The 27,779-nt window shown below is 48.0% G+C and overlaps 1 protein-coding gene across 1 annotated transcript; it reads right to left on the reverse strand.

Annotated features, from left to right (window-relative positions):
• Nucleotides 1-2,444: 2,444 nt before the first annotated feature.
• Nucleotides 2,445-27,705, reverse strand: LOC136103468 (sodium- and chloride-dependent GABA transporter 1-like). Its single transcript, XM_065841630.2, has 14 exons — nt 27,392-27,705; nt 21,749-21,880; nt 20,961-21,061; nt 18,271-18,380; nt 17,778-17,910; nt 16,486-16,620; nt 15,052-15,155; nt 14,614-14,738; nt 13,670-13,782; nt 7,572-7,703; nt 6,741-6,843; nt 6,232-6,332; nt 5,264-5,431; nt 2,445-2,624 (listed from the first exon to the last, which is right to left on the reverse strand). Exons 1-14 carry the CDS (start codon nt 27,630-27,632, stop codon nt 2,520-2,522), a joined length of 1,803 nt encoding a protein of 600 aa, XP_065697702.2. The 5' UTR covers nt 27,633-27,705; the 3' UTR covers nt 2,445-2,519.
• Nucleotides 27,706-27,779: the final 74 nt, after the last annotated feature.

Here is a 27,779-nt window from a genome sequence, read left to right on the forward strand (position 1 = left end):
AGTGTTTGGCTTTCAGCTTTACAAGATCAAGCCTGTAAATTCAGCATTTCCTCATGTTGATTTAACAGCTGCGATTTTTTTGATGTAAACACCCTAACGAGTAGTAGCAGGACAGGGCATGATCTCATCTGGTGGTGTTGGAGACTGCAAAACATGCGCTCGAATCCTGGCAGGCAGAACTGCTAAAATCCAGGACACAGCACATGCCATTGTGTACAAGCACACATTGGTTACACATCTAAAGCAACGTTAACCAAGGTGCATTGGTGAGCTGGTAGGAGACCCAACCCTCAAGGTGGCCGACTTGAGATTTGATCACTATAGAATCACAGAATCAGAGAATAGTTTGGGTTGGAAGGGACCTTCAAAGCTCATCCAGTCCAACCCCCTGCCATGAGCAGGGACATCTTCAACTAGATCAGGTTGCTCAGAGCCCTATCCAGACGGACCTTGAGTGTCTCCAGGGATGGGGCATCTACCACCTCTCTGGGCAACCTGGGCCAGGGTTTCACCACTCCCATTGTAAAAAATTTCTTCTTCTTGTCTATCCTGAATCTCCCCTCCTTTAGTTTAAAACCATCACCCCTTGTCCTATCGCAACAGGCGCTGCTATAAAGTCTGTTCCTATCTTTCTTATGGGCCCTTTTTAAGTACTGAGAGGCCACAATAAGGTCTCCCTGGAGCCTTCTCTTCTCCAGGCTGAACAACCCCAACTCTCTCAGCCTGTCCTTACAAGACAGGTGTTCCAGGTGATCGTTTTTGTGGCCCTAAGACTTCTTTCCTCCTTATACTACTGACCCTCAGGCTGGGAGACCAGCAGAAGAGCAGGTTGGCTCTGTGCACCAGCTGGTCCCAGGCATGGACAGCACAGGGCTGACCTGCATCATGTCACAGCTCCACAGAGTGACTGGGATAGGTACATCTCATTCAGACATTCATTTATGAATTCATGGACTCACATATTCATTTATGAATTCATGGACTCTAAGCTGAGCTAAGGAGTGCGAGCCAGTGGGAAGGCAGGCCAGCAGACCTGGCGACACTGTCAGGTGCCAAGAGAGGGGAGAGACTAATTTGCACTGAGCTACACTGTGTGCGCACACGTACAATGGGTGCTCATCAAACGCTCTGAGTACATGGGTATCTCTGCATGAGGTCATTGGGAGGCTGTCACAAACGAGAGCATCACCGTCACACCTACACGTGATGCTATGATGAGCTACCTCCTTTCTCAAGGCTGTATAAACCAGAAATATGCTGCTGTTTAAGGACAGCTCTGAAATATTCCCCAGCTTTATCCAAGGTGTTATACACTCCTCCAGCATCATCTACAACAGCTCACGGCCTCTATGCTGTGTGTGCTTTGAGCTGGGATGTGCCAGTGCCAGCGGTTAGCGGCACAGACAATTCCCGAGGGAAGTCAGCACTGGTTCATGGAGGTGGGTTTAAGCATGGTGGCTATGTCCTACCAGCTGCCCCAGGAGTTTCTGCCTCCCACTGGCTGGGATTTAGGTGTTGCCACTTCCCAAAAAAGATAAAAGCTAAACCACCCATGGGCACTATGATCCATCATACTGCCTCTCACCCAGGGATGCAGCCAGGGAGGGTATTTGGCAGGAACTGCCCTGTTCCAGCTGGGGGGAAGATTTCTACTGTGCTGGAAAGTCTCCCCATCACTTAGCACACCTCTGCACAAAGCTGATTGCAGCAGAGCATAGTCAGTGCAGGAGACTGGGACAGCCCCTAGCAAAGAGCCTTCCACTTACTCTCTCAATTGCATTTTAGAGTCAGGGGGAGGTTACTGCACACAGCTGCAGAGGGTGGGATGGTCCAGAAGAAAAAGGCTGCCTGGTCTGCCAAGCTCTGGCTCACAGTGCCAGCCCCGATGGATGCGGTGGAGTTGGCTGGAGACTGCAGAGGGCTGAAACATGGCACCTGTGAGCAGCCCACACCATCCTGATGCACTTCTCCAGTTTCAGGGTCATGTCCTACAGCTACCAGCACGCCGGACTCCTCACTGGATGCTCTCTTTCTGCCACATGCCCTTCTGTTGTGTGTTTGCTGGTTCTGGTTTATGGTAGATCAATCCACAACCATCTGGGATTCGAACCTGGTGGCATCCGAATCTCTGGGGTGACAGCACAGCTGTGTGCATCTCTGTGGAGATGCATGTGAAAAGGCAAGAAAAAGAGAGAAGTGGTCAGCAGTCTAAGCTCTCCAGAAACACCACCTCTTGTCAGGAGGAGGAAGACATGGGCAGTGTCCACTCATCTCTGAGAGACTGAACCAGGATGTTGCGTGATGAAGATGGTCAGCACACAATGTCGTGGTGGCAGCTCACGCAGAGCCTAGGGAAGCTGTGCTGGGAGGAAGAGACATGAGGGTTCCTCCATCAGGTCCTCTCTTCAACAAGCAAAAGCCACCGCAGAGCTGGGAACAGTGAGCCGTGCTGGAGGAGCTCAAGGGACAATGTGGCATGAGCAGCTACAGGGCAGGATGAGGAGGTCCAGGTTGTCCTCCTACACGGCAGCATCTGAAACCCTCCCATTCAAGGATGTCTTCGGCTGGAGACCATTGTTCTGAGTGTGCACCTCTGGCTTGGGCTGTGTCATCTGCTGCAAACGCTGCCCAGGAAAGAAGGGAAAGAGGGAGTCAGCTGTGGGATCAGGGGCAACAGCAGTGACACAGCTGGTGCATGGCAGTGGCTGAGGGTTGGGACTCCTTGTCCCAAGCCTCAGAGGTGGCCCTAGTTACAGAGCAAAGGGATAGTGCATGCAGCAGGAGTTACTCCTCAGGCACCGTTCAGCAACCTACTGCAAGCCCCTCTGTGTCACTTTTGCTTTGGTGCTGCACACAGCACAGCAGCTCCTCCTTTTATCTGAAATACAGGGATCACCCTTGAAACACAGGCAAACTGTTACCAGGCAATACCAGCTGCAAGTAGGAACGAGGGCTGCAATGTCACAGGCTTCACAGCAGACCCATTTTCCCCCCTTCTGAAATTTTTCAACTAGGGTTTATTACAAAGCATTACTAACTAGCTACAGCATGCTGACAAGGTTACAGCCTGTGCTGCTGATGCAGATCAGACCAGTTCACCTGCATAAACATTTGCACTGGCAGTGATTCTTGTCACCCTGAGCAGATCAAATGAAAACTGCAGAACCCAGTAAAGTGAAGCAAGAACTCGGGAAAATATGGAGGGGCAAGTCATTACTGGAGGCGTGTGTACTGAGCATCAGGAGTGATAAAGAAGAATGAATCACTGTCAGGGAGGGACTGAGGCTGCAACTTGCAGAAGAGAAGGCAGAGGAGGATTGAGCCTGACCTGAACAGACATGGCTAAGTCAGGAAAAAGCTCTTTCCAACAAAGGGAAACCAGCTCCTACTCTCCTATACCACTGAAGTGGGCTGTTGCTAGGTGAAGTCCCTGAAATGTTCTCTGAGCTGCTTCTGCCATTCATGGTCTTCTTTTTTCCCCCCCTCACATTCATGCTCAGTAGGATCAAAATGACTTGTAATCTTTCTTGTCTGTCAAAACCATTTTATTCAGCATTGACATCTAATTTCCCTCCAGCTTCAGCTCTATTACAAACTAATCCAGGATCTGTGCACATAAGAGGCCAAAAATTCTTGCTGTCCATCTGATACCAATGCGCACATGCACACAGAAGCCTGCTTTCTTCCTGCTGCCATCTCCTGCTCACTCCTGGGCCTACAAACCATGGGGAGAAGGTCTGGGTCTCCTGATGTGTGTGGGTGCTGTCAGAGGGACAGCGGGACAAGTAGGGTAGACACCAGCCACTCACGCTACTGACTGGCATGGTGGTTGGCACGAGATGCTGAGGGGATGGGTGGAAATGTGCTCATGAGCTGCCCTCAGATGCCAAGATGTGCTTTCACCATTCCTAGTGGAATCAGGACTGAGACTAAGCAAGGGGTTGAACCACTGTCTGTATTTGCAGTTTTCCCTTTTCCAGCTCTTATTATGAGAGGATAAGGAGCCCTCGAAACATCTGAGGAAGGACATACTATTGGAATTACCACTGGCTTTCAAACCAAAATCACCAAAGTGGCTTGCCATAAGACCCTGGCTTGAGTCCTGCAGGAATCTCTACGTGAACCTGCACAGCAATGGCAAGAAGTGAAACTCAGCCTCAGATGAGAAACTGAAAGCATATCTGACACACCAAACCCACCTGGTTCCCACATCAGAGCCCATCCAAACGGAGAGCCCAATAAAAGGAAAGACAAATTCACCTGCAGCTTGACCTCAAGAGGTAGAGAGCATAAAGCTGACCTCATCCCAGCAATCCAGCCAAAACATTTCTGAATTAAACATTATTCAAAATACAGCATCCATGAAGTAAACTCATAGGATGTAGATAGTGTGTGGTGGTTGTTGGAGCTGGGCTGGGAGAGCCATCAATCAGCACTCCTGTGGTGATTTCTTGCACCTGTAGCTTGCAGCAGACAGCACTGGGCCAGGGACTTTGTGCACAGTGCTCTCAAGACTGAATGTCAACACTGTAAATAAAATCTTAACAGGTCTTATTAGATATGATACACAGAGGCTCGTGATTCACAGCTACATGAAACCCTACTCAAACTAAAAAAAAGAAGTTTTAAACAAGATAATAGTTGTGGGTCCTGCGTAAAAGTCTTCCTTGCTTCTTAACTCCACATTCACCGAGTGCCCTTTACAAAATACATGACAAACTGCCACTGTGCATGTCTCTGTAACTAGCAGGTCTTAGCTCAGTTATGTCAATCTTCATGCTCAGAGGAAGCTGATCTCTCTGCTGAGAAGTGCCAGATAACCATGCTCATAGCCAAGAACTGCCAGGAACTGGGATTTCTCTGGGTTAAGAAACCTCAAGGGTTTCTTCCCAATCTCTTTCAGGGCTCCAGTCTCCTGTACCAAAGAGATATCCAGTGGAAGAGGGCTCCTTTTTTGTGATGGTGACAACACACAGTTCAATGAGGGACAGCAGACTGACCTAAGGAGACACTACCTGAAGGTCTCTCATGCGCTGCCTGACCGTACTCCCAGACATCTAGACATGTTGGTGGTCAGTTTTGCTGGTAAGTCCTCTCCAGTGAGCCCTCCTGGAGGAGAACGTGGGCAGAGCTTCTGCGGCACCAACGTGAAGCACTCTGATAGTTGTGTCAGAGCAGAGTCTGCTTGGTTCTCCTTAGACTTAGATCAAAGGGAGCTCGGTCTAAGCAGGGAGCAGAAGAAGAGTGGTGAAGCTGTTCATACCTGCCGGAGGGTCCCCGTTGAGGTGAAGAAACAGTACAGCATGTATCCTGGAATCAGAACCATGGAGGACAGAGCCATAAGCCAACCAATGCCTTGTCCCCATGCGGGATAGATGTATTTTCCCAGTGTCAGAGGGGTCATTTCCACCACGCTGAAAAAGAACACGCCCTGGGAAAAGAGGACCAGCCATTGCAGGTGAAGCTGTGCAAAATCAGGGTTCATCCATTCTTTCCTTCACTATCTTCTTAGCTCCCAACACTCTTACAGCAAATCAACAGCCTTGCAGAAAACCAATAGCTCCTTAAAACTAGTTAAATGCTCTCAGCCCACCAACTGGTAATTTCATAGAATTTCTTATTATCCTGTGTAAAAAGCTGGAACTGGCATGCCCCTGATTGCCTTCTTCACTAAACTACTCAGACAAGCCGTGTCCCCACACTGGTCTCTAAGCAAGCCGGCAGCATCCTCACAGCTGGCCTCAGGAGCCTTCATCATCCTACCATTGGCCCCCTCACACCATTCCCTGTACTACTGCTGCTGGAAGCACAAGAAGCAGCAAAGTCAAAATCGCTCTGCAGTCAGTAATACTGCATTTGCTGATAGCTATTGCTCTGACAAGCCTATCAGGGGCTGAGGCTGGAGATGGAGCAGCCGAGAGCCTTCACCAGAATCAATAACAGCTTTTTAAAAGAGTAAATTATTTGCTTGTCTCCTGGCATCTCAGAAACAAGAATGAAGAACAGACGGCCTCCTTTAGATTGAAAACAGGCTAGAGCTTTTCTTACAGGTGATTTGCAGTAGGCAGAGTGACAGAGGCTCCTGTATTGCTTTACCCATCTCAAGTCCACCTAGGACCACCTTGCACCACACCTATACTGGATCAAGAACATAATGTTTCCCCTACAGCTCATCCAAACTAAGAGGCCCTTCTGTATCCACTCCTGCAGAGAGGATGTCCCAGGTCTTACCAGGCAGACAAGAGGAGTGAAGAAAGCCCAGCAAATCTTCCACCAGATGCAAGGTTTGTAGCCAATCATTTCTTCAATGTTCCTGTAAAACCTGTTCACACCTACAAGAAGAAAGGACCGTTAAAAAATCCCACCTCGGCACCATTGTCATCACCTCTTCCCATGACACAGCACACAGTGAGGGGGTGACAATGCCATGGCATGAGAAGCACTATCTGGAGGGAATGGGCGATAGGGACACAAAAGCAAATTTGTGCTAGCAGCATCCATCTTCCTGGTGTCCTCTTGAAGGACCAGAGGGCAGGACCCTAGGCATATGCCAGTTTGTGCAGACATCTTTGTGGTGGACTGAAGAAGTGAGACGACAACCTTTCACTCCTGATTTTCTGGAGTTATGAGCCCAAGCTATATTCAGTTGCAAAGTTCTCATTTGCTTCACTGTGGGAGGCTTCTGAAATAACTCTCTGTGCCCAGGGAGAAAACAAAGGAACAAGGCATTTTGTGCTTACCATAACACCAAGAAATGGAAATAGTCTCAAAGAAGACAAGAAAGAGAAGGCACATGCCACTGGCTGAGTAGTAATCAAACAGCTTGAAGACATAAATGCCACCCTGAGGAGACAAAACCAGGGTCAAAGAATTTAGCTGTAGATTATGGTCAACAATATCAGTTGGCTGCTTGGATTGTTGCTATCTGTATCTGCTGGGTTTAATGCTAATTTCCTTGGACATTGGAGCTGGTGATGCAACTTTTCCACTGGAATCTGGTTCCCAGCAGCAAAACTGGTGTGCTCTTGCAGACAATTAGCCAGCCTGTTCAGGTATGGCCAAGAGTGAGGAGAAAAGCAGAGATCCACTAGCATTTCTTACTCTGTTTTAGATAGAGTCACTTAATTTAGTCTGCTGTGCCCCTGCCAGTTTTGCTGCTTTGCCTCCTCATCAATCTGCACTGCTCCCCAAAAGTCTCCAGACCTCTCAGACCTAACCTCCACTCATGTGAACCTTAGCTTCAGCCCCAGAGATTCAGGTCCCCAACAGATTGGTCTTTATATTATCTCAACCCTTGCACCAAGTGTTTCTTCAGCCTGGGCTCTGTTAGCTTGAGCCCTTATTGCAAATAGCAAAAAAACCCCAAGCCAGACCGACAACAGGATTGTGTTAAAAATATGGAGGCACCCTAAGTCACTTGAGACATAGCAGTGATGAGCAAGACCATTTATCTAGCATTAGGATGGCTCCTAGGGATGCTGTCACTTCTCCAAAGCTTGCAGTGCTGGTGTTCTCTGCCAAAGTGACTAGAAAGGTGCTATGAACAGAGGTACAAGCATGGCTATCTGTACCTGGGTGATGTTGGAGAATCCAATGAGATAAGAGATGAAGCAGACTACTGCGATGAAGACCTTCTTCCTGGCTCTCAGGAGATGAGGATACTCATCCATCAGGGCTGTAATAAACCCTTCCACGGTGCAGAACTATGGAAAAAGTTATACACCAAGGACATATATATAAGTATCTTAGCCTGATATCACCCTCACCTACATTTAACTCCAACGTTGAGAACCTTATTGCTTTAAGTGCTCTCTGCAGACACTAAAGAAGAAGGAGGTACCTCTGCACAAAGCTGGCCTGAACTATCTTCTTGAAATGCCTCTCTCCCTCCACTGAATACAGAGGGAGCTAAAAGCACCGGGGTTAAATACCTAAGATTAGCTGAGATAACGCTCTTCCTTTTGCGTCCCATGGAAAACCTCCTCTTTCTTCCCCAGAACTCTCTAGGGCCTCCCCACCACTGCCCCACTCCCCCATGCTGCCAAGTGCTCTGTTACAGCCGTGTGTCTGTCTGCTGCGGGGACACGTGCAGGACCTCGCTTACTCTTCCTTTCCCATGTGTGGTCCTCTCAGCCTATTGCAACAGAGCTTGTGCTGTTCAGTGATCTAAAACACTCATTAAGGAGCTGCCTAACCCACCGCCCCCTCTCACATGCGTATGTGTAACAACAGCATCTCTGACTATGCAGTCTTTCACTTTATTTCAGTTTTTCAAGCATGCTACATTAAGTACATGTAGCACATTAGAAGCCCATCCTCACAGCACATGGTCTTTCTAGAGCTGAAAACACCCGCTGGCTTGCGCAGTGCTATGCCAAGCACAGTGTATTAACGCCGTCTGCACCATAAAACATTAAGAAGTCCCCATGAGTGTTACTTTCAAATCAGTTTCCCTACCAGTTCTGCCCTATGGCATGAGGACAGTTTGACTGTATATATGTGAAGTGCATCCCACCCTCCTATTTCTTGTTAAATTGTGAGATTTGCTTTTATGTCTCACTCCCAGAAACTACTGGTAACATACAGCTCTCAGAGAGCACATCATGCCTCTAGCAAAAATACTGGGAAGTTTATGAGGGCAGCAAGCTCCTAGTTTCCCTGGTCACCCTCAGTAAATGTAAAAGCCAGTACAATAAAAAAGAAAGAGGTTTCATTGCTCTTGGTTGTCAGGGATCTCCCTGTCTTTGGGGAGCGCTGTACAAAGTGCTGGTGGTTTTAGATTCAGCACTGAATATGGAAACAGAACAAGAAAATATCATTGGTGGAGGCAGCAGTAGAGGTACACAGATTAAAATGAGCTATACAGCACTGGAAAGATGTATGGAAGAAAAGTGGGGAGTCTGGACCATGTCTATAGCTGAGCAGGGACAGCAGAAGAGTTGGCACACTGCAGGCTGCTGGGGCTGGTTTCCACTGGGGCACAGAGCAAGTCAACAGGATATGTTATAGGATAGGACAAGGAGTGACAGTTTTAGACTAAAGGAGGGAAGATTCAGGCCAGACATGAGGAATAAATTCTTTACAGTCAGGGTGGTGAAACACTGGTCCAGGTTGCCCAGAGAGGTGATAGATGCCCCATCCCTGGAGACATTCAAGGCTGGGCTGGACGGGGCTCTGAGCAACCTGATCTGGTTGAAGATGTCCCTGCTCATGGCAAGGGGTTGGACTGGATGAGCTTTGAAGGTCCCTTCCAACCCAAATTATTCTATGATTCTGTTTCTGCCCAGGATTTCATATCTGCATGGTGCAGTGCGGAAAGTCAGTATTCCCAGAGTGCCAAAGCTCAATGGCTTCAACTCTGATTTTTAATGAACTAAGCCTTTTATGTTTGGCACAAGAGCTATTAAAGCATCTTTTGCCATTCAGGCATGGGTTAAGCTGCCTTTATACTCATTGACAAAGAGCTCTTCACCCCATCCCACCCAGCTCATTGTTAAAAAACAACACCACCACCACCACCCAAACAAAAACAAGCAACAAAACCCCAAACCAACACTGTTGAAAGTTATTCCTTTCATGTGGATTCGTGGCCAGGCACTGCCAGAGCCATGGGCAGGGTTAAGCAGTATGGCACAGGGCAAGGCAAAGAGGGAGAAGGGTTTGGAGGGGTCCAGGGGTGACTGGGAGCAGCGGGTAGATGTGAGGGGTGTCCAGCAGAGAAGTGGTGAAGAAAAAGACACCTCAGATAATGACAGGGAGTAAAACCAACAGCCCTTTGATGCAGGAAGAGGGATTGAAGTCAGGGAAAGCACAGAAGGAGGGACAGTGAGATGGGTGATGGGGAACACGGCTACAAAGTAAGTTGAGATCTCTTTGCCTCCTGTCAAAATTAAGCTGGTGCATAATGGATAAAGTGGAGAATCAGACGGTGGAGCTCTGCTTTTTCTAGCCATAAAACAGGTAATGGCTTTCACATAATTTACTGAAAATTGCCTTATGTCAGCCTCAGGCTTAGGAGGTGATGCCGCCTGCAGGACGGTCACCTTTACCACCCTGGGGACTGTGGCTCCCTGGCTGGCCTGGGATCTGAATTTCCCAGCCCCATACCCAACCTCAGACACTCACAAAGGATGAGCAGGCAGCTGAGTGAAAGCATGCTGCTTGCAGGGGTGATGAGAATCTGGTCATTGTCATGTCTCCTTATCTCACCCTTGCCCGGTGTGAGCACTCGTGCATGAGGGTAGATACACACACACTCATACACATTCCACAACACACCCCAATGCCATTGCCCCCCTCCCCCATGCATTCACACTTCAGTCTGCTCTCCAAAAAGTTCCAATTTTCTCACCAGCCATCTCCAGCCACAACTTTTAGCACATATTCTGTTCTTCCTCATGCCTTACCCCGTGATATTGTTTCTCTCCTAAAGATTTTATTTCCATTCGCATTTTCTCTTTTGCTCTTTTTCCACTTCAGGGACTTAATCATTACACAAGCTGCTGGGTCTGATAATCTGGGCTTGGTAGTCAACCTCGGTCTGAATGAAAGCCTGTCTGCCACCCTCTCCCAGTGTCAGAGGCTTGCTGTCCTCGACCACGCAGAGCACCCTGACTGGGGCCCATGAGGGGGTTCAACCACAGCTGCCAGATGTGCAGCAGAGAGCCACAAGAGTGGGTCTCACTGCTTGCAGCTGGCATTCCTCATGAATAACCTGTGAGAGGCAGCCTCACATGGGACAGACACAGGCTTGCAGTCACAAGGCTTGCTAGCTTCCCTGGGGAGAAAACGCCTGACCTGGAAATGGGTAGGTTAAAAGAAAGCATTAACATATTATGCAAGAGGGTCTAGACGCAAGAGAGCTAAAACCCCGGGTGGATCAGAAGCCGAGTGAACATTCAGACACATGAGCAGCAAGTGGGGGCACAGGAGGGAGGCGCATGTCTATCAATATAGGTCACTCATCCAGCTGAAGTAACTGCAGACAAGACGAGCACCCTGGCAGAAAGAGGCAGATGGAGCTGTGCTGCATCTGCGCGGGGCTCGCTGCTGAAGCTGATGGACATGGGTGGACCCACTCCCACCATCCTGAAGGGATTGGGGCTTGTTCGCTGCATTGCAGAGGCAGATCTCAGCCCTACCTTCCTTTGCCAGATGAGCTTCCAAGCTTCTCAGCTGTGCCTACAACCCCGTGCCCGGCTGGTGACAAGTGGCAGCCCCAGCCCAACAGCCCTGAGGCTGCAGGGTGGAAGAAATGCCCCTATGGCCCTGCTGTGTTCATGGACTGGACTGCTGACCCAAAGGGAAGATGGCTGCTCCCTGTCTGCAAATACCACAAATGATATTTATCAGCACACAGCAGAACCACCTTTTTTAAAAATTTTACCTGGACACTTCAAAATGTATGTGCAAGTGCAGCCATTATTGCAACCTGTGCTACTTGTTTTATACACATAAGCTACCATGCTGTTAATGATGTGTTTGAATCAGAGCTCCAGCATGCAGACAGAAAGCTTCTTCACATGTGTTTATCTGTGCTTTTTTAAAAGCTTGTTTTCCTTCTGATGCTTCATTCCCTCTCCCTTTCTCCTCCTCCTCCAGGCAATGATAGCCCCCCACGGACTGCCCGCCCTCCGAGACTAGCTGTCAGAAGGGACTTGGAGAATTTCAATAAGTGTTTTAGTAGCAAATGCAGGAAATAAATTCTACACAGTGCTTAAAGGGCTTATTGTCATGTCTTGAACTATTTACCAGTGCTGAGTGAACAATCCATGGAGAGTAATTTTCTTTTCTGTAAATGTGGCCTCTTTTGGAACATTTAGTCAATATTTGAAATTATTTGCCAAACAATGTCTGTGGTAATGCAGACATGAGCTCTATGATGTGTTTATAGGAGCGTGTCATAATTGAAAACCAGATTTGGTTGATTAGATTTTCCTGGAAACCATGTGTGACATTTCAAGAACAGGTCTGATTTTGATTATGAACTAGACCTGGGTTTATGAATGCTGCCTGTAATCCAAGAGAGCATCCATTTTGTACCGGTGGTTTGCACTGCAAGTAAAGAGCACACAGGCACAGGGGAGGATGTGACAGACCAAGCACAGGCTTTTGAAGGAACCTTTGATTTTTATGCACTCAAAAGGGAGGGACGCTGCAATTAACTGCTTCAGCTGGTAGCAACTTTTATGCTGAATTATCAGAAAAAAAAAAAAGTAATATCATTTGTAAAATTAGAGAGAACTTTTTTTTTTTTTTTCTTTTTGGTGAGGGCTCTGAGAGGGCAGGGTAGGGAATTTTTGCTACATACAGCTGCTTCCCCCTCAAATATCTTATATGATTTATCTGATGGTAGAGCAGTCAGGGTACTCAGGCACCATCATTTCACAAGGCGTGGGTCCTTCCTTCTGCCAGGAGCTACTCCTGCCCACCTATGAACCAGGCCAGGGTGCTTCTGCTCTGCTCAGGGCCACTTTTGTTATCAACAACAGTGGCGAAACACTGCATCAAACCACCATCCCCACAACATGGCAGAGCCCAAATTCAAACACAGCATCACTGCTTCCCCCAGTGCAACCTGTTGATACCACATCACAGCACTGTGGCCTGGCTGGGGACTGGTACCTGGTGCAGAGATGCTCCTCCCAGCTCCTGGGAGTAGAGAAGATGGAGATTTTCTACCCTATCCTATGAAAGTCAATCAAAGTAATGACATTTTCTTGATAGTGACTCACAGTAAGGTTGGTTAAGGTGCTCTGTAACACAGTAAAGAAATCCAAAGCATCCAAACTGAGCTTCTTACAAAAAAAAACAGAGAGCTGTGATGACCACACCTAGTATCATGCAGACACGAAATGAAAGAGTTAATACTGATTTCCCAAATTTCAAGTTTTGGGAGTTAAAAAAAAAAAAAATCACATCTTACAAGAACGAAGCAGTTATTACTTGAAACAAATATTTTTTCTTTCTCCCTTGTCCAGAAGTATTTTGGCAGGGATAGCTTCCCACTAGGTCTACTTAGAGCCTGTGAGCTCAGCTGCCAGGGTCTTCTGGCAAAATGGGGACATGCTGTGCCCACACAACAGCACCAGCACTGCACTGGGGCCAGAAATTGATCTGGACAGAGAAAAGCCTTCCAGAGACCCTCTTACAGGGAAGTGGTAATCATCTTGTAAGGCTGACTGGTTCTGAAGGGCTGCTGGAAGTGGGTCATTACTCTCGTTTTAATCAGCAGCAGAACAAAGATTGGTGTGCTGGGTAGTGGTTAGATACCATCACACTTGCAGTATATGACAAGTGAAGGGGTTGTCAGGCATTGGAACAGGTTGCCCAGGGAAGCGGTGGAGTCACCGTCTCTGAAGGTGTTTAAAAGCTGTGTAGATGGGGTTCTTAGGGACATGGTTTAGTGCCAGTGTTAGGTTATGGTTGAACTCAATAATCTTGAGGGTCTCTTCCAATCAAAACAATTCTATGATTCTATATGCCCACCTTAGGGAAGAGCGCAGAGGCAATGGCCACACAAGAGACTTTGTTTCATGCAGCTGCATCTTACCGTTAAAAGTAAGACAGGACCCTGTTCAGCACTGGCCCAAGGTGCAGAAGGGGACACCAGCATCGTATCTGAAGATAACTTCATGTTTTACCCCATTTTGTCCCTGGATCATCTCACCTGACTATCTAGACCCAACATCATCAGCATGGAGAAGAAGAGGATCGACCAGAGTGGGGACAAGGGCAGCTGGGTGACAACCTGTGGGTAGGCGAGGAAAGCCAGTCCGGGGCCTGTGGTAACGAAAAGAGGGATGCACCCATGTTTATAAAGCATTTGATGAGAAGTCTGAGCTAAGGGCAACAGTTGAACAGAGAGACCATGATCACAGTCAAGAACTGCAGGTATTTAATATAGGAGCTAGAAAAACGTGACCCTTCACCCATGACGCACCAAACCAGTGGAGCGCATAGGGGTAGGATGAGGAGGCAGGAATGGCTGGAGAAACTCTTTGCCTTTTCTCTTCCTGCAAGCAAGGAAGTCATCCAATTACTGCTACCAAATGGAGCTGGGGCAATCTGCTAGAAAAATAAAATGATATTCAGAGCTGGTTATAACTTTCCTGATACCTTTTTTCCCATCACAAAAGTCTGTTTCTTGAGATAAAAGCTTTCTCTGGGAAAACAGCAACTTCAAAATGTGTCTTTGTACAAAAAGACATGGTTCCATCTTAGTTAAAAAATTATTCTGAGATTACAATTTCAAAATTTTGCCTCGAAAAGGGACTCCAAATTTTGATGACATCTACTGAACACATAGGCAGTATGTGTTTTCAATAGGAAGGTTTCAGAAAGCAAATGGCTGGAATATTTTACTGCAGCAAAAGCAGATAAAACTTCAGCACTGTAAGAAGGTGAACATTAGAAGTAGGTGGAGATGCCACTTGCAGCCAAAGTGTGATAAACATCAGCCACAGGTGCCTGAGTCCCATCTTAGTGGGAGAGTGTGCAAAAAAGGGTTGCATACTTGGGTTGTGGGTCAGGAAAGGCCTGGGAGCAACCCATCCCTGCTGACAAATTGCCCTCAAAGGTTGCTGTTTCATTTGAACCTGGGTTTCTGCTTACCTGAGGAGGCCAGCTCCGAGATAGACTTCTTCGTGATGTGCGACATGAAGCCAACAATAGAGAAAATTACAAATCCGGCAAATATGCTTGTGGTGGAGTTTATACAGCAGACAATAATCGAGTCTCTGGAAGAGAGAAAGAAAGAAAGAAAAGAAGCCACTTGCAGGTCCCTATCAAGAAGCTGGGAGTGAAGAGTGGGGTAAACAAAAGACCAACCCTGCTGAGCACAACTCCTGTGCCTTGGAGAGGTAGCGCGGGTGATGTGTTAAGTGTCCTGCAGGCGAGGGAGCCCCGCTAAAATGATTGCAATGTGCCCCTGGGCTGCATGTTGCCAGTGAGGGTAAATTGGAGACCAGACACCCCAGACTCACTGTGACCCCCTACCTCACCCATGAGCACTCCCCACCACACAGAAGACTGGAAAAAGAACCAACAGACCTGTAGACGTTGTTGTGGAAAGTGTTGTAGCTCCCCAGAGCAATCAAGGACCCCAGTCCCAGGCCATAAGAGAAGAAGATCTGTGTGGCGGCGTCCATCCAGACCTGTGGAGAAGGAGCCAGGAGAGCAGTGCAGTGGGAGGGACTCTGGGCTGCAGTCACACCAGCAGCATCTCAGTGCAGGGCTGGTGAGGGGGTTGGATTCAGACTGTGGGGCTGTGGGCTTGGCCGTACAGTCCACTGGAGTGGTCAAGACCCAAGGGCATCCTGTCACTAGAGTCACAGGCACCTACAATACTGGCTGCTGACTCAAGATACAAGGAAATGTGTGGGTCAACATCTGGAAATGCCACAGGAGCCACCCTGAAACCTGTAGCTCTGTCATTGCCAACTGGGCTGAATACGTCTGAATAACAGACTTCTTCCCATGCCTTTCTGAACACCTATCTCTAGGGTGAGGTAGGGGTCAGAGATGTGGGGCAAGTGCAGAGGAGAAGCTCCATGTCCCATGCTCACCCACTCCATTTCTCTTCCACTAGCATGCCTTTGATTATCCAGCATGAAGTTTCTTATGCAAACAACTGCAGAGGAGAGCTTGCAAAGCTGGTCCTAGTGCCTTAAGGGCTTAAAGCCTGTGAGGCATATTAAAAGGGGGCAGACTATTTATTTCTTAATTATACAGTATTTAAACAACTCTTCTGGTCTTGAGAGACCTGTTTGCAGCCTTAGAGCCACTGCAGCTGGCAGTACAGTACTAGTTGCAGTGAGTGTCCTGCAAGAGGGATCATTGGGACCCCTTAGGAAATGATGGCCGTCCAGTTGTCCCCACCTACATATGACTGGTAACTCTGGAGACAACATTGCTTGCCACTCCTTGTCATTTAAGCATTTCCAAAAATTACTGCCGTATGTACTGTTGTGCTTGTGCTGATTCAGAGCTCTCCATGCTGGTGCTATCACATCATTCTTTCTTCAGGACCACCAGATCAAGGCCAAATCACTAGCCCTGGGATAATCAGTGAAATGAAGTATTCCCAACCTGGAGAGGAGGTTCCTTCATTGGTGTGATTTCTGATTCCCTCCTGCCTTATGGATAACACTGCTTGAGTACAACAGAGCTGCTGCATGGATTTCCTCCCAAGAAGGACCTGCCCTTCAGCTTTGTCTTGACCTGTGAGAGTCATGACTGCTTGGACGGGGAACTATTCCAGTTTATTTTTGACACTTAAAATGCTCAAGGGAAGTGCTCGAGGAAGAGTAATGTGGAAACAACTGGGAGATAAGAGCTTTGTCTTGACCTGTGAGAGTCATGACTGCTTGGACGGGGAACTATTCCAGTTTATTTTTGACACTTAAAATGCTCAAGGGAAGTGCTCGAGGAAGAGTAACGCGGAAACAACTGGGAGATAAGAGCTTTCTTCACTAGGCTACGAACCTCGGAGTCGGAGAGCTTTCTGAAGTCAGGCGTGAGGTAGAAGAGGATCCCCTCCTTGGCTCCTGGCAGCGTGACTCCCCGGAAGAAGAGAATGAACAGCATGAAGTAGGGGTAAGTGGCTGAGAAATACACCACCTGAGAAAGACATGATGGGAGAGAAGCCATCAGCCCACCAGCACCCAGGAGCTTACCTGCTCCCAGTGGTGCCAGGTCTGGTGTGTGTCCCTGTAGGGGGGGGACAGGCTTCTCACACACTGTCACTTTTGCCAGAATTTCCATTTTCTCTTTCCCGTTCCCATGCTAGTAATGTTTCTGGCTGTTTGAGGTTTCCCACTGGAAATGACATGCAAGGACGCACTAATCACAAAAGTAGCAGGCTAAAGTCTGGATGAATTGCCCAAAGACAAGGGAATTGCACAGAGATAAATTTAGTCCACAGACATAATCCCTTTAAGTCATCACTTCCTTATTTTGCAGAGCTAAAGCTGGTGTTTCTCTAGCCCAATGCATCAAGTAACATGAGTTGCCTTGACTTCACCGCTTTCTTTTCAGCATCCTTTCAGGGACTCACAGGTACCTGCCATCCCTCATCATGGGGCCCATACCAGCAATCACTGGAACTTCGTTGCGGCTGCATAGCTAAAACCTGTTTGAGAACGCCCAGGGAAGTTAACAGCTTAGGTGACCTACGCCTGAAGTGCTTCTTTTTGATCTCTCCTCTAGATTATTCCTTTCATAATATTGTCCCACTACACCATGCTGTGCTCTAAATAACACATCTCAGTATCTCAGCATCGCTGTTTCACTAAACTAAGCAATTACCTTTCCGCTGTGCTAGCCTGAAATGCTACACAGTGAATAACAACATGTTTCTGATCTGAAGGTCTCCCACCAATACCTAAAGGGCAGCAAGAAAATTTTCAAAGGAGGTGGTGAGATTTTTTTTCCACCAGCAGCATGTTAAGAGACCGTGATTCTCAAAAGGGGGAGCCCAGAAGAGGCCTCTTTTCCCAGGTCCTTCAGAGAGACTGAGGGCTCAGATCCATGACTTTACAGGCAAGAGTTATCCTCTATGCTTAGAATGAAAATTACCATAAACACGGTAGAAATTTTTACAACCATGAAAGGTAAATGTCAGAAATTTAATAGCATCCGCTGCAACTCTGCCTTGAAACATCATAACCTTAGTTATAGGTACTCAAATAAAATTGAGCCTGGAGGACATTTCAACAGCCAAGACCTGAGCACAGCAATGAGAGGCAGCACCCAAACACCCAGTCCTCGCACCATACCTTGCCTGTCCACTCCACACCCTTCCAGATGGAGAAGTAGACCAGTAACCAGGCCAGGGCCAGCGTGCCAGCCAGGGGCCAGCGGATGGTGCCAGGCTCTCCCAGGCCCCCGGACATCTGGTGCATGTTCCTCCTGGGAGTGGGAGAGGTTGTGTTAAGGGGAAATCTGAGTTTCAGGGAGAGAGGAACTAGAGATCCCAGAGATGGTTGCAGGGTGAAGGACCAGGTGCCACCAAGCACAAGAGCCTGAAAAACCCTAAAGGGACCTGAGGCTCTTCATGATATGATAAAGGAAGAAAAGAGGTGGAGAGGTTGTTATCCCCTCCATCATCTGACCTGCAGCTGCACAGCTCACGCCATGCCTCTGCCCACCCCAGCTCTGATCCCTCTTGCCAAGGCTGTCCAAGGAAAGGTGCCGGTGGGCATGGCCACAGCCCCAGCGAGCAGCCACGGTGAGGGGGAGAAACCTGGTGTAGGCAGGCTGCGGACATACTCCCAGAACTCGGTGACGGCGCTGGTGAGGTTGGTGGTATCATCCAGGGAGTAGTTGGAGAAGCAGCGATCAGTGTTCCAGGCGTTCCCACAGCTCTGCCACGGCAGGTCCTGTGCCGGTACAAGGACAGCAGGGTTATCATTAATGTGCCCTCTCTGACAGGCAGTGGTGAGCAAAATTTGTCTTCTTTTAAACTGGACCTGTCCCCCCCCTGCATTTTTTTGTCAAAAAGGATGGGTGGCTCCTCTGGATGGGCAGGAACCTTGCAGCCAAAAGCATGAAACAATTTCCAACATAATGATAAAATGGGACATGGATTTTCCAGGAAACAATATCACTATGTGATTAGGGCAATACCGTAGCTGTAATAAAATGTTAGCTATTCCCCAGATAGAAAACCATTTCCAATTAGCTGTTGGTAATTAATAGCTACTAATTAAAATGGCTACCGGGGGATATTGTGTTTATAATTGTTACAGCTTTTGGCTAGCTTCACTCAACAAGTGGTTGGAATTTACTCCATGAAGAATAAACTCTGATTTGTTTCTTATCTCTCATTTATACCAGGCTTCAATGCTTGAAAAGCAACGTGGCATTGAGAACAGGGGTTAGCGGTTTGTTGTTATGAATAAACTATTGTAACATAATCCCAGGAGTAAACTTAAAGCATAGTAGTTATTTTATACTGTCCTCTGCCCTTTAACAAGCAGCATGAAGGGATTCCTGAGATATGTTTACACCATGGGTTGCAATGCAGTGGGGACACACCACTACAGATTTAATGCAATCAGCTCTATCTCTTCAAGCGATGAAACCACAGCATCAGAGGCTGTGTGAGCATCCAGGGCAACTCGCCCATGCCATGTAGTACCATGGCCGAGGCAGCCCAGCAAGAGCAGCTCAGAGACACCTCCATGTGCAGCAACCTCATTTCCCAAGTGCAGTGCATGTAGAGGGATGCAGAACAGCTATTCTGGGTTACTTCCATCTACAGATTAGGCCTCAGGGTCCAGCTCAACAAAACTTCAAGAAGATGTTTGTATCCATTCCTATTCATCTATGAACACAGAGCCCTTTAAAAATATCTGTGTTCAGGTGCATTATGGCATCAGTGCATTTAAGTGCTGCCTTCACCCCCCGTCTAAATCAGCTCACTCCAGCAGATGATCCTTCCTAAAGTGCACACTGGCTTGGTAGAAGAAGAGCTATGGAGAGGCAGGCAAGAACATCTCAGTGGTCACCCAGGCTGTTTGCACCCACTCAGTGATTTCTTTGTGGACTTGCTAATTGCACTGAAACAAATGCAATGGCTCAAGTGGCACTGCACAGCAGCCCTTCAGCCGAGTAGTTTGCACGTCATAGATGCTGCACAACTCTTATAAGGAGGGGCAGGCAGGACAGTTTGTTGCTGCTCCATTTCCTCTGAATTTCAGCCAACAGAAACTCCAGAAGGCAAACTGGGTTCCTGGTCAGGTTCAAAATACTCCTAGTCAAATTTAGGGGGAACAGGCATCAGCCTAGCTTTTTGATTTGCACCTCGACTCCTTTGGGGAATCTGGAAGTACTTCTGGTAAAAGAAAAGGCCTTAAGCCAAATACCTGGAGCTGCTGGTATAGATACAAGCACTGTCACCAGTCGAGTCCGTAACACCTGAATGTACCAATGCCTCATCCTAAGACGCATCCTGCCCAGGCTGTAACTGGGATAAGTTTCTTTGGAGCAGACTTTTGTTCATCTGAGAATCCCCTGGAAGCGCCTCTAATCATCCACAACTAACAGTTTTGTTCTTGACCCAGGAGCCTACAGTCGGCGTTGGTGGTAGAAGCACAGCCGGGAATGCCAAACAGAATATTGTAGCAAAATTCTTGGTAGATACTTGACATTTTTAATCAAGCAAAAAGTGAAACTGGAGGTACAATATTCATAACAGAATTTCAGGGTTATACGTAAATAAAAAAGATCTTATTTGAACCACAGAGTTGATGTCTTTAAGGCTGTGTGTTGCTCAGAGAGTTAAGGAATCTCTTCGCAGCTGCTGGGCTGAAATAAATCATTCAGCTACCAAGAGGTTAAAGTGGGATAAAGTGGGATTGGATTCTGACCTTGTACGGTAGAAGACCCTTCTATGAAAGAGAAATCTACTATAAACCACAATGCCAAAATACATGCTAAGGAACAGTCACAATCGGATGACTAAATTCTTTCTGAATCATTTTTCCAGCAGAAAAAAAAAAATCCCTGGGATTTCATTTATCAAAGGGAAGTGTAAATGAGGACCAATTAAGGCCAGGACTAAGTCTTGGGTAATAAGAACAAGTTGTGACAAAACCAGTTGTGGAAATGTGCATCTCTTGGATTCACACAGATCTAGAAATACGGCACAGGCACAAGGGTGGCTTTTAAAGACTGATGTAATTGGCAACAGTTCACAGAGAGGGGATGGGACCATCCCCTCCAGAGAACCACCTTCTCCAGAGGACAAGCATCGGTACCCATCAGCACTGCACAACTGCCTCCAGGGCTGATGAACCTCTTTGGGAATGGTCCTGCAGGGTTCTGGCAAAGGTTCTGTGCACTAACTGTGGGCAATTAGTGCATGTTCTGTGGCATAAACAACTCATCCCCATAAAGCAGGGAGTGAGCACCCAGAGCACAGCTGATGCCATGCTGTAGACATGTCTGTGACTCACCGCGGTGAAGGAGTTGAAGAGATAGTAGAGAGCCCAGGCGATGATGACAATGTAGTAGATGTTCAGCCAGAAAGAGAGAACCACAGCTGCCAGCCCCACTCCTGCAAATGAAGGCAGAGAGCAGCATCAATCCAGGTCTCCAGTGCCCAGCTGCACTCATGGGCATCACAGCAAGTTTTGTGACAGAGCCAGAAAAAGCAAACCAGCTCATCAGTGCAGCACCAGATACAGCTACACTGAACTGGTCAGTACGGGAGGCTTACTCCCTCACATCTCTCAGCCACCCTTTTCCACTGGGTGAGCAGTGCTACCTTTCAGTATGCTACAGGTATTTTAGGGACAGAGCTCCATGAAAACAGGATCTGGTTACTTCCCCAGCAGAATTGCTCTTTCCCACATCCAAGGCATTTCTAAACCACCACTAGTTTCCAGAATGCAGTTACTGTAGACACATCAACATGTTCATGTCCTCTGTCTACAGCTTTCCCATGCAGTTAAAGTAAGCCTATGTAGGGAGGCTTGAGGCAGGTCTTCTGCAACCAGAGCCTGCTGCTCATGAAGTGCCTTGTCACCACAGAAGACTGCTTGAACAGAGCACAGTGGTATTAGTGATTGCAGACATCAGGTCAGGGACAACTTGATAGAGGGGAAAAAACTCCCCTCACCCATCACCTCATCCCAGTCCCGAGGGATTTGCTGATTTGCTTCCCAAAGCATTAAAAGGTGTTGGTTTTTTGTTTTTTCTGTGCTTAAGTGCCTTCATCTTCACAAACTTAACAGTACAGTACCTTTAAACATGGGTGCTAATTTCCAGACTCCCAGTCCACCGACAGAGGTATACTGGCCCAGAGCAGTTTCCAGCAAGAAGAGAGGAATCCCAGCAAACACCAGTGTCAAGAAATAGGGGATGAGGAAGGCCCCTGAAAGAAGGAGGAATGCTATCAGATGGCTCCCCCTTTTACCAAGAAGTAAATGCCTCCAGCTGCTGTTTCTTGCTCCACAGCACCTGGGTGATGAGGAGCTGACTTGCTTGGAGGCAATAGTTTGCAACTGGATTTGATGTATTTAGTAGGTCTCCCATTGAGATCACCACTGACTTCACCCTTATCTGCTCCTGTCACTATGGATATATATGTATCATATATACGTATCTACTGGCATCACTAGCTATGGGATGCCAGTCTCAGATCTTAAATATTTATGCAGTGCTAAGCCAAATCTGACAATGAACCCAAAAGCACAGACGCAGACATTTGTAACTTGTTCTTTTTGATGTTTTCTGTCTTACCTGAAGCAGCTCCCCGTTCTTCACTTTGAGGGAAAAGGGCACAGGAATATCTGGCATTGGCCACTACTTACTTTCTTTATAGCAGTTTCAGTCTCTTAAGGAAACCCTGGCTAAGATCGTATTTGCTCTTGTAACAGCCCTGTACACATCCCCACTCTTCCACTAGGTTTCACCCTTAAAATTGTGGGTGAAAATATTATTCTTCTCTACAGACGATGTGGAAATCATGTCATCACCAGAAATGAGGTAGTGCAGCCGTTCACTGGAGATGTTACTTGCACCTTGCTATTAGAAGAGCAAATAGATTAGGAGAGCCTCGTCATGTGATTTGAAGGCTGTACATGTTCAGGTCTTCCTGAGTTCTAGGACTTGGGGCAAAGTTCATCTTCCTGACTCCTCATGCACATGCCATCATTCCTGAGGAGAACAAGCTCTTGCAGAAGATGATGGCTAGGTAGAGAGAGGGGACACTGAATTTGCTCAGAAGCAGCTGGCCATGTCCAGAAGGGTGCTGGTTTCTGCACTAGACAGAGGTCTGAGCAGTCAGTCTGAGTCTTTGTCTCCAGATATTGGTGGAAAAGCAAACATGGAGCCAGCAAGCAAAGCCACTCTGGAAACATGCAGCCCAACTTGTGGCTGGCAGAGCTGGACTGCAGCAGCTGCTCTCCAAGGGCAGGGAAGCAGTGAGGCACAGCCAGGGATGCTGGCTCAGAGGCACCCAGCTGGGCACTCCTGCCTGCCAAGCGGAGAGCTGAGCCCAGCTGGGAGAGGCAGGCGCCAGCACCCACGGTGGGTGTCTGTGTGAGGCAGCATGCAAGAGGAGGGGGCAGCAGGTGGCACGGAGAAAACATGCTGTGGGCCAGCAGCTTGATGACCATCAGCCTGAATCACAAGCTGGCATGGAAAAGCAGGCTCTTGGCTTCACTGGCAGCCTGGTGTGGAGGAACCAACAGCTTTGAGCATTGCTGCAAGAGGAGCGCTGCCCACTCGGTGTCCTCTTCTGTGCTCTCTCTGGCCACTGCAGCCTGCAAGGCTGGGAGAGGTCAAGCCCCACAAGGATTGTTCAGCCTGGACAAGAGGAGGCTCGAGAGAGACCTTATTGCACCCTTTCAGTACTTAAAAGGGGCCTATAAGAAAGATGGAGACAGACTTTTTAGCAGGACTTGTTGCAATGGAACAAGGGGTAATGGTTATAAACTAAAAGAGGGGAGATTCAGGCCAGACATGAGAAAGAAATTTTTTACAATGAGGGTGGTGAAACACTGGCCCAGGTTGCCCAGAGAGGTGGTAGATGCCCCATTGCTGGAGACATTCAAGGCCGAGATCTATTTGAAGATGTCCCTGCTCATGGCAGGGGGTTGGATAAGACGACCTTTGAAGGTCCCTTCCAGCCCAAACTGTTCTATGAGGAACCCTGCAGGAAGCCACGCTACACTCCAGGGTCATGGATGCTGCCTCACTCCCATTGTGCCTCATTGTAGAGTTTGGAGACTGAGCTTATCAGCAGTCACAGTGCCTGGTTTGCTTCTGTGCAAGCAGCTAATGAAATGTGGCCACAGCCCCCATGATCCTGCATTTTTCATTTACAGCAGGCCAGGAAGGTTTGTAGGTGAAAGATTTTATCAGATTATTGAGAAAAACGAAAACAGAAAAACTTTTGGACCCAGTTCATTTACCTTGGCTTAACAAAAATCCTCTAAAATAGGGGAAAATCTTCAAATCAGATCACAGCCTTGAACTGAGGGCTGTTGTCAGTGACACTGTCACTCTGGAGGGTCAATGCCACGAGCAGGCACAGATAACATCCCCAGGTGCTGTACAGCCAGAGGGGAAATCAGTTCTGAAATCTGTACCTAGAATTTGCATGTCTGTGCCTAAATCCTTGGGACAGAGGAAAAAGGACGATCTTTAATCTCTGGCCCTGGATGGACTGCTGAAAGGTCTGGTTCAGTTCCTGACCTGCTACAAATGATTGTGTGTGACCTTGGGAAAGTCCAAACTTGTCTCCAAAGTCCATGGGTCAAAGGGGTGATGATGCTGGTCCTGCTCTGCCTGCTCAGGGCACCAGCTCTTGGAGGCAGGGAAGGATCACACAGCGCCTGGCACTCACTGTGCAGCCCCAAATCTGCCTGCAGTCTCCAGCTCCTAATGCTATACAGCCAGGAAATAATAATTCATCCTTAAAATGGCGAACACTGCCCACAAATCGAAAGTTGAGCATTACAAGCTTTTACATGCCGTTGCTTGGATTCTCGACGTGTAAATGAGAAATGCGTGATGCTCATTTACGGAAATGTTCTTCTCTCAAGTTATTCAAGCTCAGGATCTCACAGATAATTTTTAGCACCTACTGAGCTGCGTTTAGAATGAATTTAGAGTCCGGTAGAATCCTGTTGACATCAGAAGAACTGCATGAGGTTAGAAATCGGTGTAGAGGCTGGAGCGTTAGTCATAGCCAGGCACATTCAGTTGTGTGCAGAGCCAGCGGGGAGCACAAGCATCACTTTGGGTAAAGCCTGCTCCCCACAGCCGATGGCCCTTGCGCTAGGCTGCTGTACCCTGGCTGGATATCTCCTAATCATGTGCCCGATTACAATGCCGAGCAAATCAGCCATGAGCTGATACAATGTGACAGCGGTAAGTGAGACGACAATATTTCCATTCAGTTCAATTTGCCTGTGCGTAATGGAAGCAGCCCACACGACCCTGCTCTGAGCAGCACACATGCAGGACTCTAATTTTAGAGTCCCTCCCACAGTCTGCTTTGCTCCAGAGGCACCTCCGTCGGGCCAGAGCCAAGACGGTGCCCACCCGATTCGCAAATCAGATGCCATGCGACCCTTCCTCGCCACTCCGCATCGGCTCCCAGTGATGCTTTCGTGCGTCAGCTCTCCTGCCTGTCTCCGGCAGCAGCAGCCTCCACTTGCTGCTCATTATTGCCGGCTGCGGGAGCAGCCAGGCTGGGTAGGGGTGAGAGGGACGAGCGGTGCAGGGTGCCATGAGCAGCATGAACAGGCAGGCGAGGCAGGGGATCTGAGAGGGGGAAGGTACCTATTCCTGCTTTTTGCCTGTCCAGTGTTTTTGCTTGCAGCCGGCTGGTCCCCCTGCGTGCCTGCAGCTGCTGAGGCAGAGATCACCCTGTGTGCCATTGGTCTTGCTAATAATAGCACTCCACACCTCCACAGCAGCCTCCATCCAAGGATCTCAGTTGACTTTGTAGACGGGACTGACTTTAGCTTCAAAACACCCCTCATCTAATTATCAATGTCGTCATCCCCACCTTTATGTGTGAGGACACAGAGCCACGGGCAGCATGGATCCGGTGTTTTTGCAATGGTGCAGCAATCGCAGGGCAGATACCGGGCTAAAAAACAGTGCTAGGATGTAGCCACAGGGCTACTGTTGTGTGAGGAGAGACATCACAGTCAAGTGCCAGAGTGTGGCTAGATTAAAATATCAGAACCACACCATGGTGGCACAGACTCCCCTAGGTAGACCTGACTGATTCCCCTAAACCTCACCCAGTGCAACTACACGCTTGTGCCTTCGCACAAAACAACATACTGAACTAGAAATCTTTTTGTCAAAATAGATAACTGTCCAGTTTCCCCCAGGACTCGTTCCACATGCTTCAGAGAAAGGGCCAAGATCCCTCTAAATGCCATGGAGCAAATGGACAAACAGCTGCAGGGACGTGGACTCCTCTCCTATTTCCCAGGGTGGGACGAGAAGAGCATCCTACACCATCTACGGCATGGACAGCAGAAGTAGGCTGATAATATGGGAAGTCATGAGAGCGAAAGACAAAGCACGTTTTGAAAATGGAATTCAATGTAAAAGGAAAAGAAAAAAGATGTGAGAAGGAGCACAAGAAGAGACCCTCAGAGCAGCATGTATGAAAGTGGCACTGGGGACGGGAACTCTGGGCAGTGATAAGCTAAGAGGGAAGCAAAGAGTAACATGGGAAGACTAGTGAGTAGTACTGAAATTATGTATACAGCCTTAAAGGTGAGGCAAAGTGGTTTGGACTTGTGCGGGAAGTCTGAGAAATGGTTCAAGGAGGTGAGCACCTCTTTAAGGGGGGAGGGAAGATTATTTTCGCAGCAAGTACAAACAATGGGGGAACTGTGCATGAGGAGGGAAAGAAAAAATGTCTGCTCTACTGATGCCAAAGCAGACCATACTCCCCTCCACAAAAACATCTCCCTGCCAGGGCTGAAGAAATAGCACCATTAGAGGGGAGCTGAGGCACAAGGGTATATTTTCTGACTTGATTCAAGACATACAGAAGGTCTGTAGCTGTGCAGGGAGCTGATGTCCCAGATCAGCCCAGCACTGTCTGCCTTTCTCTAGCATAGCAATGGTTTGGCAAAATCTCAGCTGAGGACTGGTGAGGAAACGATGTAGTGGCACAATAATAAAAAGAATTTTAAAAGCTGCAGAGGAGGGCACTACTACCAGCTGCATCACAGTTACTATAAGTCCTTCACCAGATGTCACGTCCTCTCATGCCCTCTGTTTTCCAGACATTAGGATGGAGATGACAACTGTGACCCTTCTCACAGCACTGTAGTAAAGCTCATTTCCTTCCATAGGTGATGACACTTTTGCATGCCTGTGTACATGGACATACATATGGATTCTTGTATATATGTCTATACAGCCCTGCTATGGTCCATGCAAAGCTTCTAATCCCAAGTCCTCACACATGTGACTCAAACTCAGGTGCAAAACTGTTACCCCTTGAGAATGCACTAGACTGAGGAGAAACCCACCATTAGCAGATATAAACTGATTTCCCTGGGAATGCCCCAGTATCCAGTTGGGTGCCGGTGTGCAGAACCCTCCTTGTAAATAAATGAGATCCTAGATACTCTTGTCTGTGGCTCTGAAAATTTGGACTGCGGATGCTTGACAAAACTCAAACTTCTTCTTATATCTTTTTGGGCTGCATCTTTCCAACCTGCACTTACTAGTAAAACCCACAGACCATGGGAACTAGTCTCCTGACAGCTTAAAAACATAATGAGACAGAGCTCTCAACCAAGGGGCCAGACATTTGCCCAGACCCACACCAAACCAACACCAGCTCAGGGGACAAAGCTGCTTAGGGATGACCACAGGCATTGTGTGTTTCTCTCACCTCCTCCGTTCTTGCCACAGAGATACGGGAAGCGCCAGACGTTGCCCAGCCCGATAGCATAGCCCACGCAGGACAGCAAGAAGTCAAATCTGCCTTTCCAGGAGCCTCTGTCTGGGATCTCCTTCTTCTTCTTCTTGGTGCTCACAGCCTCTGGGGCGATGGTCTCTGTCTCGTCCAAGGCTGCCTGCTTCACCTCGGAGGGGGAGCTCAGCTCCACAGAGGTGTTGTCCATCTTGCCCATCGTGGCTCAGTTGTATGGCTGCTCTTGCTCAGGGGCTGGAGAAGTAGGAAGGGCAGCCTCCACACTGGCTGAGCTTGGATGAAATGGGAAGCACTGGGCAAAGCTCCTGATGAGAAAATAGAGAGAAGGTATTCTGTGTTAGTGTAG

This window comes from Patagioenas fasciata, chromosome 1 (assembly GCF_037038585.1).
Source record: "Patagioenas fasciata isolate bPatFas1 chromosome 1, bPatFas1.hap1, whole genome shotgun sequence".
Taxonomy (NCBI): Eukaryota; Metazoa; Chordata; class Aves; order Columbiformes; family Columbidae; genus Patagioenas; species Patagioenas fasciata.